Here is a 13440-nt window from a genome sequence, read left to right as displayed (position 1 = left end):
ATATATATATATATATATATATATATATATATCAGCTGCCCTGGGCTCTCTTCTATTCTTCCTCAATACTATTTCACTTGGTGACATCATCAGCTCCCCTGGATTCAATTATTACCTCCACATTGATTTTCAAATTTATTTATCCAGCCCTGTTGACCTCTAATCTCGTATCTCTAACTGCTTATCAGGCATCTCAAACTGAATGTCTCATAGGTATCCTAAATTCAGTATGTTTAAAACTGAACTTACTATCTTTCCTTCCAAATCCTCTTCCCTTCCAAAATGCTGAGGGTATCACCATCTTCCCAGTCACCCAAGCTTGCAATCTAAGAGTCATCCATCCTCAACTTCTCACTCTTTCTAGCAACTCCCACATCAATTGCCATGGTCTGTTGATTTTACATTAGTTATGTCTTATGGGATTCCTTCTCAACTATCACTCTGGTACACAGGCCTTCATCATGCATTTCATGCACATCATTGCAAACCTACCCAAAAGTCTCTCCCCATTCCAGTTCATCATCCATTCAGCTGTCATTTTTTTAAAGCTCAAGTCTGCTTGTTACCCTAATACTCAATAAACATCATCTATCTCCCAATAACAAAGCTTGGGTGTCTCCTAAGATTCTACTATGTAACTGATTCCAAAGAGTATAAATTCCAAAATGTTCATTCAAAGGTTTTCATAAGAAGTCCCCTTTTCAATTTGTTTATACCCTACCCCAAACACATTCTCTAGTGTCCAGTGACACTGGCCTCCTTGCCGTTCCCTGACCAAGACACTCACCTCCTAAATCAGATTGTTTTCATTAGTTGTCTCTCATGCCTTGAATGCTTTCATTCTTCATCTCTATCTCCTGATTTCCCTGGCTTCTTTCAAGTCCCAATTAAAACCCTACCTTCTACAGAAGTCTTTCTTGATTCCCCCTTAATTCAGTTGCCTTCTCTCTGTGATTATTTCAAACATATTCTTTGTCTAGCTAGCCTGTACATGGTTGATTTAATGTTATCAGTCTTGTAAACTGCAAGTTCTATGGGAGCAGGGACTGGTTTTTGCAACACTTTGTGTCTGTAGCACTTACAATACTTATGACACACTGACTTTTCATGATACCATTCCTCGACTCCCAAATCTTCCGAGCTTGCCACCCCCTCTCATCATTTCTCCTTTCTGTCATCTTCAATCTCTCTTTATACATTGGTTCCTTTCTGGTGTCCTCCAAATACTCACAGGTCTCCACAATTCTAAATAAATCTTCAACTGATCCTGCCATACGTCCTCAAACTATCATTGTATATATACACTACTCTTCCACAGCCAAACTCCTAGAAGGGGTTATTCAGTCATTGTCCCATTTCCTCACCTCCCATTCCTTAATCCTTTGCAGAAGAACTTCTAATCTTAAAATTTTAACAATTTTTTTTTTGAGATTACCATTAGTCTCTCAACCACTAAATCCAATGGCCTTTTCTCAATCCTCATTATTCTTAACCTCTCTACAGTTTTTTATACTCCTGGTAAACCCTCCCCCCACTTCCTGGATAGTCTTTCTTCCTTGGGTTTTTGTGATGCTATTCTCTCTGAGAGGTCCAACATAAATTCTTCTGTGAAGCTAGATCATCACATAAAGCTAGAGCCCCATACAAAGATGATACTTATAACTTTATCATTATTAGGGCAGTTAGATGGGATGATATCCAAAAAATTAAACTAAAGGATGAGAAAGAGGGATGAACTGTGAAAAGGGAGAGGTAGAGGGGAATAATTATCTCACATAAAAGACTCAAAAAAGTTTTTACAGTGGAGGGTAAGACTGGGGGCGGGGGAAGGTCCCCAAGGCTAACAATATGAACCATAATTTCATCATTATCAGAATTGACTCAAAGAGGAAATAACATAAATACTCAGATACTCAGTTGGGTAAAGAAACCTAACCTACCTTACAGAGAATTAGGAAGAGAAGGAGGCAAAAGAGAAAGAGGGTAAGGTGCTGATGGAAGGGAAGACAGCAGTCAGAAGCAAAACACTTTTGAGGAAAGAGAGAAGGATAAACAGGGAAAATTAGGATGGAGGGAAATACACAATTAGAAATCATAACTGAAAATGTGAATAGCATGAACTCATCCATAAAACAGAAGTCGATAGCAGAGAGTATTACATGATTTAGACATAAAGGATACTACTATAAACAAATTAGGAGATCATGAAATAGTTTAAATTATAAAGATTTTATACAAAACGAATGCAACCAAGATTAGAAAGAAAATAGAAAACTGGCCAGGAGGGACCTTAAAAAAAGTTTCTCTGATAAAGGCTTCTCAAATATATAGAAAACAGAATCAAACTTATAAAAATACAAAACATTTCCCAAATGATAAATGGTCAAAGGATATTAACAGGTAATTTTTAGATGAAGAAATCAAAGCCATCTCTAGTCATATGAAAAACACAAATTAAAACAACTGAGGTACCACCTCATACAAACAGATTGACTAACATGACAGAAAAGAAAAATGACAATTGTTGAAGGGGATGTGAGAAAATTGGGGCATTAATGCACTGTTGGTGGGATTGTGAGCTGATCTAACTATATGGGAGAGCAATTTGGAACTATGCCGAAAGAGTTTGACCCAGGAATACCACCTCTAGGTCTGTATCCCAAAGAGAATAAAACAAGGGAAAAGGATCTATATGTACAGAAATATTTACAGTAGTTCTTTTTGTGGCAGCAAAGACTTGGAAATTGAGGGTATGTCTATTAAATGGGGAATGGCTGAATAAATTGTGGTATATGATTGTGATGGAATACTATTGTGGTATGAGAAATGATTTCAGAAAAACATGTAATTGGAAAAAATAAAATATTAAACTGAAAATAAAATAAAATCTAGTAGAAAAAAAAATGTACCCAATTCTTGAATTCCAGTTTGACAACCACAAGCTAAACATCTTTACCTGGACATTTTATCAGAATCTCAAATGCAATAGATTCGAAACATAATTTCTTATATTCTCCCTATTCTTCCTACTCTAAACTTTTCTCTTTTTGCCTTAAATTATAATCATGAAATTTACAACTTCAGAGTTATCCTATATTCTCCATTCTCCCTCAGTCCTGCCCACATCCAATCAGTTACCAAGTGTTATTGATTACTCATCTCTCTTTTCTCACAGGAACACTACCCTAATTCACACCTTCATTACCTAATATGGAAAGAGCCAAACTAGTTTCCTTACTTCAAGTCCTTACTTCAAGTCCTTCCCCTCTCTAAATTATCTCCCACACAGCTGCCAAATCAATATTACTATAAAAGAAAGACCTGACATGTAACCCCCCCCCCATTCAGAGACCTTTGGTAACTATTGTCTCTAGAATAAAAAGTATGCCATTATTTAAGCCTTTGCATAATATGGCTCCTGTCTATCTTTCCAGACATTTTGTATTACTCACCTTTGTGAACTCTGGGTTCTGGCCAAATTGGCCTATTACCCATTCCCAAACTTAGCCTTCCATCTCAAAGGTACATGCCTCTCCACCTCTTAGAATTCTTAGTTTTCTTTGAGGCTCAGCTCAGGTATGGTGTTATCTACAGATAGCCTTTTCTGAATCCTCCAGTAGTTAGTTCTCCATCCCTCCTAAAAGAAAAGCTCCTTGGAGTCAAGGACTATTTGAAATTTGTCTTTGTATTCCCAACAGCATTTATTTAGTGCCTTATAGACGCTAAAAAAAAAAAAATTGTACTGAACCAAAAGGTACAAGAAAAGACTGGAGGGAAAGAGAGTAAAGGACATGTTTCAGGGGAAAAAAGCAGATACTAAGTTTGGGTGGAATACTCCATGTAGAGGGGAATGACAAGATAAAGCTGGCACTGGATGTGAGAAGGATTCATAAAGCAGAACAAAAGAGGCCTGCAAAAAAGAGGCAATAAGGAACTGCTAAAAAAACGTCTGAGCCTAAGAGTGACACAATCATATCTATGAATTAAGAATCTTTTGGCGTCAGCATAAAAAAGAGGCAGCAGTGAGTGGCAGTGCAAAGGACTCCTAGGAAATTACTCCAATAGCCTAAAAGGGTGATAATGTGGCTTTTTACAAGAGCAATGTCAGGAGAAATGAAGGAGTATGGATACAAGAAGTATTTCAAAAAGAATCAACAGGAAAACAACTAAAAATAAAAGTAAAAGCAAGGTAAGTGTCAAAGATAAAACCTAAATATGAAATGTGACTTCAGGACCTGAAACATTTTATCAGGAAAAGATTATAAACTAGCCTAAAACGCAATAGGACTATCTATAACGTGCAAATACTCTAAAGGATCAGAGTAAATATTGTCAAATATATTATAGAGAGATATAGAGAGAGAGACATCTTAGAAAGCAGGTAAGCATCTCAAACCTACTTACCAGCAGAGAAACAACTGTGCTTGAATAGTAAGCCAAGTCTTCTATAATCTCTGTGCGACGATTAGCTCCAATTCGTAAGGACCGGCTATGTACTTCCTCAGGCAAAACCGTAAGGATCTCCAGCAGAAAAGGCAAGGAGGTTACATCATTGCTATATCTTGGGGGGAGAGAGAAGAAAATAAGCCATGATTTTTAAAAAGGTGACAGAAATTTCACAAGAAAATAAATGTAAAAATTGCTATCAAAATACCTCTAGCCACAAAGGCTTTAATAACCACCATAAGTGGAAGTGGAAAAGGAAATGCTCTAGTTTTCAGAAAAAGTTTGGCCAAATATCAAGAAAATGAACCTTATTCATTCACAATTGGATCTTCATTTATTTATTTGTTTGTTTATTTGTTTATCATTTAAAGGTCTTCCAAATAGCAGATTCTGCTTCTTTAGGGAAGAATATTATCCATCTGCAATATATAAAGTAAATTTCTCCCAATAAAAAAGCATATTATATGCATATTCAGCCACAAAATAATGATCTCAATTGCAAACCAAAACTGTTTTAACTTTCCCAATAATATGGCTACAGAAGTTTGGTAACAATTTACAGAAGTGCTTATCCACTTAAATGGGAATGAGCCACAAGGCAACATGGAAAATTCTGGCAGCAAATAAAGACCACCTATCCCTGGCAGAAACAAGAAAGTTTAAGAAAGCATCAGTTGGTCTTTCTCTGCCAGAAACTTATTCAAGACCTTTGGACAATGAATAAAGAAAAACAACAAAATGTATACCTCTCAGCTCAAAGAAGGACAAACAACATGGCTTAATTTTTGCCAAGGAAATGTCTACAAAATTAACTACTGCTCTTTTTTTCTCTGGAATCTCAAAAAACAAAAACAAAATCTCTAGACACAATCAATAAATATCTCCACTTATTATCTGTGTTTCCCCCAAATAGTCTGTTGTGAATATAAGTTACTTACTTTTCTACCAGGGTCTGCACACAGCCTTTCCAGGAAGGCATCTGCAAGGCCAGGTCTGCTATTGCTAAAGCGAGCTGAACCCAAAAAAAAAAAAATCTTGGTAAACAAAAACATGAATACTAAATATAATATGTCAGGTTACTATTAGTGCCAATCAAAAAACCAAAGACTAATTCCTTTAAACAAATCTAACAGAAGTTCAGATAAGCTCAGGGGAAAAGATTAAAAATTTATTAGACAAGCTGTATCAGATCTCAAACTATATTATAAAGTGGGATCATCAAAACAATCTGGTACTGACTAAGAAATAAGAGTAGTGGGTCAATGGAATAGGTTAAGAAATCAACACACAGATCCAGTCTTCTAGGAGAACCCACTATTTGACAAAAATTGCTGGGAAAACTAGAAAAACATGGCAGAATACACACCATACACTAAAGTGAAATTAAAATGGATACTTGCTCTAGAAATAAAGAGGAATACTATAAACAAATTAGGAGAACATGGAAAAGTTTGCCCATCAGACTTATAGATAGAAGAATTTATGATCAAACAAGACATGGAGGACATTATGAAAAATGAAATGGATAATTTCAATTATATTAAATTAAAAAGGTTTCTGTACAATTAAAATCAATGCAACCAACATCAGAAGGGAAACAACAAATTGGAAGAAATTTTTTATAACAAGTATCTCTGACAAAGGCCTCATTTCTCAAATGTATAGAGAACTGAGCCAATTTTATAAGAATGCAAAGCATTTCCCAACTGATAATTGGTCAAAGGAGATAAACAAGCAATTTTCAGATGAAGAAATTAAAACTATAGTCATGAGGAAATGTTCCATATCACCACTGATTAGAGAAATGCAAATTAAAACAACTCTCAGCTATCAGAGTTGCCAATATGAACAACAAAGAAAATAATAAATGGAGTGAATAAGGGAAAATTGGGACATTAATATACTGTTGATGGAGTTGTGAACTGCTCCAACCATTCTGGAGAACAACATGGAACCATGCCCAAAGGACCATAAAACTATGCATACCCTTTCACCCAACAATACCACTACTGGGTCTATATCCCAATGAGAAAGGGGTAAAGACCTACTTATACAAAAATATTTTTAGCAACTTTTTTCATATTGGCAAAGAATTGGAAACTTGGAGAATGGCTGAATAAGATGTGGCATATGGTTGAACTGGAATACTATTGAGCCATAAGGTATGATGAATAGGATGAGTTCAGAAAAACCTTTAAAGACTTATATGTACTGATGCAAAATGAAGTGAACAGAATCAAAAGAATAGTGTATTCAGTAACAAAAATATTGTACAATGATCAACTGTGAAGGACTAAACTATTATCAGCAAAACAAGATTCTAAGATAACCCCTAAGGATTCATGATTTAAAAAACACTATCAAAGGAACTACTGAATCTGATTGCAGATCAAAGCATGCTATCCTTCACTTTATTTACTTCATGAATTTTTTAATTGTATATGTGATATGACTTCAGTCATGATATGGGGAATATGAAAATATACACTGAAAGCACTGGCATAACCTATATCAAACTATTTATTATCTCAGGGAGGAGGGGAGGGGGAGAATCTGAATCACAAAATGTCAGAAAACAATTGCCAAAAATGGTTTCTATTTGTAATAGAAAAAAATAAAGTTTAATTTTTAAAAGTTTTAAGTTAATTAAGACATTAAAGAATTTAGGTAACTGCCCTGGGCACCTGCATATGGTATGGGGTTAAGAAAGTTTCTTTAAAAAATAAAAAACATTAATCTTTTAAACTTTAAGACATCATGAAACTTTCTGTATGGTCATATATAGACGACAATAAGGCCAGAGCTCAATAATCAGGGTCAGAATTTTCACCTGATCTTTACTGAAGATTGTCAGTTGCCTTTTCTTCTGTCATGTTGCAGACTAGTACAAAAAACTTCTACAAAGTCAAAGCAGTATGTGATATATGTGAGTCAAAAGATATATGTGATGAATCATTCCTGGAATGGTTGGAGAATTTTATCTCTTAGGTGTTCTCCTGCCAGAAGGAAAAAAAAGCTGCTTGATGAGACTTCCAATTCTCAATTGTGTCAAAGCAACCTAGAAAGTTATTTATCTGGTGGAAGACAGAAGATCAGCTAAGACAAAATATTTTTCCAACTAACAAAGCATTTTTGTTACTATCTAATTTTCACACATTAAAAACAAGTTGACCCATATCTAGTTGGTCACCCTTCCTTCTGGTGACTAAGGGATATTTATCCCACTGACAATGAAAATAACAAAAACATGAACTATTCAGAAACAATGGCAATTTACTTTCCCTGAAATCTTGTCTCTTGATGTGACAATCACATTTTTGGCAGTGGACTGAAAGGAATGGACAATGTGGCAGTGAAAAAAAAGCTGAATTTGGAACCAGATAAGCTAGGTTCATATCCTAGCCTTGTCACTTACTACCTTGAGCAAATTCCCTATTCAATATGGGTTTCAGTTTTCTCATCTATAAAACGAGACAGTTGGACTGAACGACTTCTAAGGTGCCTTTCAGCTCTAAACCCATGATCTTATGTTGAAAAAAAAAAAAGAAAAATTTTGTTTGGCTATCATAAAAAGAAAAGAACAACACTGTAAATTAGATGTTTGCTAAAAGTTTTTTTTATCAAATGTTTTCTTTGAAAGTAGAAGAGAAAGATGTGTCCTGTGACAGAAAAGGAAGAAAATTAAAAGTACCTTTAATGTACTTGGAAAGGGGGCAGCAAGGGGTGGAGGGGACCACTTAACTTATAAAAACATATCTTTGAGGTTATAGCTCTTGGGCAAACCATGTTATCGAGCAAACAATGTTAGAATCATATTACCAAATCCTCCCTTCTGTTAATCAATAGACTTTTGAAGGAAAAGTATTTGTTGAAGGGAACCATTTGTGTATTTGTTATGAAGAATATGCCAAGTCAAAATACAATGTATCAACAAACTAAAAATACATCTTGAAGGTCACAGTGAAAAAATGAATCTTTTACCAGACATAAAAATGCTACAAGTGTTGAGTTTCTTATCTCCTCTCCTAAATACAAAGTTTCTACCTTCTTGAATCTTATTCAATCTTAAATACCCTAAAAAGAAGCAGGGATAATAGGGCAGTATTTTGGAAGATGAGTCTTAACTAGCTATTCCTCTACTTCCTTGACAAAACCTCTCATGCTATCCTTGTGGAAAAAATGGAGAAATATGGATTAGATAGCAGTTTGGTTTAACTGAATAAATGGCCAGACGCAAAAAAGGAATCACTGATGAATTCATAAAGATGTAGAGTATACCAAAGATCTCATTAGCCCAGTCAGATCAACATCTTATCAGTGATTTCAAGACATAAATGCTATCTTGTTATATTTGCAGATGGCACAAACTGAAGTGATAGCTAACATACTAGATGACAGAGGATACCAAAACCTTGAGCAATGAGTGGAATGGAAGTTTAACAGGGACAAATGTATAGTCTTATAGTAAGTTCAAAAAGGTCAACTTTTCTAGTAACAAGATGGGGGAATAAGCCACGTACTATTCAACAACGTGTTATAGCAGACCAAAAAAAAAAAAAAAAAAGATGCTATCCTAGACTGCACTGAGAAGCATTGTGACCAGAATGACAAGGTAAAAATAATAGTATAAACAGATCAAACCATACTAGAATACTGTGTTCTATTCTGGGCACTACATGTTGAGAAAGATATTAACAAGTTAGAAAAGGCTGAACCAATTCAGATGGAAAGTAGGTTAGAGAACATACCCTAAAAGGATCATGCGAAGGCCTGAAGACTTGGGAGGGACCCAATAACTATCTTCAAGTAGAATGGGAAAATGACTTAAATATAAACAAGGAAACTATAAGTAAATTAGGTAAACATAGCATAGTGTACCTGTCAGATATATAGGAAAGGAAAGAATTTAAGACCAAGCAAGAAATAGAGAATATTACAAAATGTAAAAAATTAAATTAAAAAGGTTTTATACAAACAATACCAATGTAACCAAAATTAGAAGGGAAGCAACAAATTGGGAAAAAAATCTTTAAAACAAAAACTTCTGACAAACATCTAATTTCTCAAATATATAAGGAACTAAATCAATTGTAGAAAAAAAATCAAGCCATTCCCCAATTGATAAATGGGCAAGGGACATGAATAGGCAGTTTTTAGATAAAGAAACAAAAACTATCAATAAGCACATGAAAAAGCATTCTAAATCTCTTATAATTAGAGAAATGCAAATCAAAACAACTCTGAGATATCACCTTACACCTAGCAGATTGGCTAAAATGACAGCAAAGGAAAGCAGTGAATGTTGGAGGGGATGTGGCAAAATTGGGACCCTAATGCATGGCTGGTGGAGTTGTGAATTTATTCAACCATTCTGGAAGGTAATTTGGAACTATGCCCAAAGGGCTTTAAATGACTGCCTGCCCTTTGATCCAGCCATACCACTGCTGGGTCTGTACCCCAAAGAGATAATAAGGAAAAAGACTTGTACAAAAATATTTATAGCTGCACTCTTTGTGATGGCAAAAAAATTGTAAAATGAGGAAATGTCCTTCGACTGGGGAATGGCTGAACAAATTGTGGTATCTGCTGGTGATGGAATATTATTGTGCTAAAAGGAATAATGAACTGGAGGAATTCCATGTGAACTGGAAAGACCTCCAGGAATTGATGCAGAGCAAAAGGAGAACATTGTATACAGAAATGGATACACTGTGGCATAATCAAATGTAATGAACTTCTCTACTAGCAGCAATGCAATGATTCAGGACAATTCTGAGGGACTTATGAGAAAGAAAGCTATCCATATTCAGAGAAAGGACTGTGGGAGTAGAAATGTAGAAGAAAAACATTTCCTTGACCACATAGTTCAATGGGGATGTGATCTGAGATGTAGACTCTAAACAATCACTCTTTTGCAAATAGTAATGATATGGAAATAGGTCTTGGATCAATGATACATGTAAAACCCAGTTGAACTGCTTTTTGGCTATGGTAGTGGGGAGGGAAAGAATATGAATAATGTAACCATGGAAAAATATTCTAAATTAATTAACTAAATAAATGTAAAATTAAAAAAAAACTGTCATCAAGTATCTGATAGTTTTTCTTATAGAAAGATATGTCCTGCTCTACCCCAGAGGGCAGAAACAATGGGCAAAAGCTGAAGAGAGGCAGATTTAGATTTGAAATAGGGAAAAACTTTCTAACAAGAAAATGAACTGCTTTGGGAACTAGTAGGCTTAACAGTATCATTCCCAGTTTTCCTGAGACAGTTTTTAATTTGACATTGAAGGCACTTCATTGTTGTGATAATAAGTTTTACTAATGTAGAATAAGCTTTTAATGTGGCTTCGATTATCCACAATGTAATTTTAAGTCTTAAAGCATTCAACTCATCGCTTAAAATGTTTTGAGGTTCTTAGGTATCTTCATCATTTACTCAACCCAAATCAATTTTGTCCTCCTTTCTAATTGAAAACTTTATTGGAATTTTCAGATTGCTTATGTCATTCTTTCCTTTTTCCTTTCCCTTCTTCTTTCCTCCATTACTTTCCTTATCTCTTTTACCTTCTTCTGCCACTTTTCTTTTTCATTTCCCAGCCATACACCCCATGTTTTTCAACATCTGGACCTGTTTCTAACACTTTGACTGGAGAGTTATTAACTCTCTTTTTCTAAAAAGTGATGCTAGGCAATGGAGGTTAAGTGACTTGCCCAGGGTCACACAGCTAGGAATGTATGAAGTCAAATTTGAACCCAGGACCTCCTGTCTCTAGTCCTGGCTCTCTATTCACTGAGTCACCTAGCTGTCCCCCAGATTGAGTAAATTTCATGCTTACCAAATGGCCAAATTCAGTGGCCTTTTCTTATTGTTCATCCTCCTTCGCCTATCTTACCCTAAATTACAGAAGTGTAATTTGCTCTTGAACGCATAACATGAATAGAAATCATTTAATGCTATTTTGTGTGAACAACATGAGAGATTCACCTAGCAATTCTTTAGGCTTCTCCACCACCATTACAAGTCAGCATTAATATTTTTTTTTCAATTCTCTTCCCTAGAGAAGGACCTCAATTCTTTTTTTTTTAATTTTAAATATTTTCCCATAGTTACATGTTTCATGTCCTTTCCCTCTCCCCCAAAACTCCCCAACAACCCCCTTAGCCAATGCACAATTCCACTGGGTTTTACATGTATCACTGATCAAGACCTAATTCCATATTACTGATAGTTGGACTAGAGTTATCATTTAGTGTCTACATCCCCAATAATATTCCCATCAACCCATGTGTTCAAGCAGTTGTTTTTCTTCTGTGTTTCTCCTCCCACAGTTCTTCCTCTGAATGTGGCTAGTTTTCTTTCTCATAAGTCCCTCAGCCTTGCTCTGGATCCTTACATTGCTGCTAGTAGAGAAGTCCGTTATGTTCGATTGTACCAAAGTGTATCAGTCTCTGTGTACAGTGTTCTCCTGGATCTGCTCCTTTCACTCTGCATCAATTCCTGGAGGTCTTTCCAGTTCACATGGAATTCCTCCAGTTTATGATTCCTTTGAGCACAATAGTATTCCATCACCACAATTTGTTTAGCCATTCCCCAATCGACAAACATTCCCTCATTTTCCAAGTTTTTGCCACCACAACAAAGAGCACAGCTATAAATATTTTTGTACATGTCTTTTCCCTTATTATCTCTTTGGGGTATAATCCAAGCGGTGCTATAGGTGGATCAAAAGGCAGATAATCTTTTAAAGCCCTTTGAGCATAGTTCCAAATTGCCATCCAGAATGGTTGGATCAATTCACAACTCCACCAGCAATGCACTAATGTCCCAATTTTGCCACATCCCCTCCAACATTCACTGCTTTCCTTTGCTGTCATATTAGCTAATCTGTTAGGTATGAGGTGATACCTCAGAGTTGTTTTCATTTGCATTTCTCTAATTATAAGAGATTTAGAACACTTTCTCTTGTGCTTATTGATAGTTTTGATTTCTTTATCTGAAAATTGCCTATTCATGTCCCTTGCCCATTTATCAATTGGGGAATGGCTTGATTTTTTTGTACAAATGATTTAGCTCCTTATAAATTTGAGTAATTAAGACCTTTGTCCGAGTTTTTTGTTATAAAGATTTTTTCCCAATTTGCTGCTTCCCTTCTAATTTAGGACCTCAATTCTAGCCACAGGAGACTATGTGTGACCGGGAAGTACCCCCAACTACATGTATTCAGCTCCAGAGCCTCTTTTGAGAACCTTTTGCAACACTCCATGATCTTAATTTTAGTTTTAACTTGAGGCTGTGCACTAATCTATATCAATATTCTTCCCCTTATTTTTTCCTTCCTGGAAAACTAGATAGAGGCAGGGAGTGAGTAGAGAATTATATGGCTCAATCCTAGATCCAAAGCAAATTTCTTGAGATCTTTGACAATGTATAATTAGAAAGAGAAAACTTGGTGAATTTTGTTTGTTTTGGTTTTTTTATGGTAGGGGAAAAAGAGAGGCACAAGCAGTTGGAATGTAAATGAGGGCAATATGACTATAAAAGGAACAGGAAGAGGAAGTCAAGGAATACAATCTCATAGTTGCTAAAGACCTTCAGAGAGACCATACTCTGCAAGTGGTTATTTCTTCGTTTGAATGACAAATACTACATATATAACCCAGTGGAAATGATTGTCAGTTCCAGAAGGGGGAAGGAAGAAGGGAGAGAACATGAATCATCTAACCATGGAAAAATATTTTTAAAAATAAAATGATATTGAATGACAAATACATGGGTTATAGAAAAAAATATATGAAACTTTAAGTGAATATCTATAATATCCTAGTCCATTTTTAATACCCTCCATTAAAATAACGTCACTAAAAAAAAAGCAAGGGCAAACAAACTATCTCACATTCCATATATTTAAATTACTTTCTTCTCTATTTAAATATAAACCCATTTCTCTTTCATTACCATCTCCATTTGTACTAGATTTTACAATGATCTCA

The 13440-nt window shown here is 35.3% G+C and overlaps 1 protein-coding gene across 1 annotated transcript in view; it reads right to left on the bottom strand.

Annotated features, from left to right (window-relative positions):
• TNPO3 (transportin 3) overlaps positions 1-13440 on the bottom strand; it is a 126220-nt gene that overhangs the window by 71620 nt on the left and 41160 nt on the right. Inside the window, exons 3-4 of the mRNA XM_044678262.1 lie at positions 5385-5458; positions 4405-4561 (exon numbers count right to left, since the gene is read on the bottom strand). Coding sequence (XP_044534197.1) covers positions 4405-4561; positions 5385-5458 — 231 coding nt within the window. The remainder of the gene's footprint in view (positions 1-4404; positions 4562-5384; positions 5459-13440) is intronic.

This window comes from Gracilinanus agilis, chromosome 5 (assembly GCF_016433145.1).
Source record: "Gracilinanus agilis isolate LMUSP501 chromosome 5, AgileGrace, whole genome shotgun sequence".
Taxonomy (NCBI): domain Eukaryota; kingdom Metazoa; phylum Chordata; class Mammalia; order Didelphimorphia; family Didelphidae; genus Gracilinanus; species Gracilinanus agilis.
This window is presented reverse-complemented; position numbering and strand designations above follow the sequence as displayed.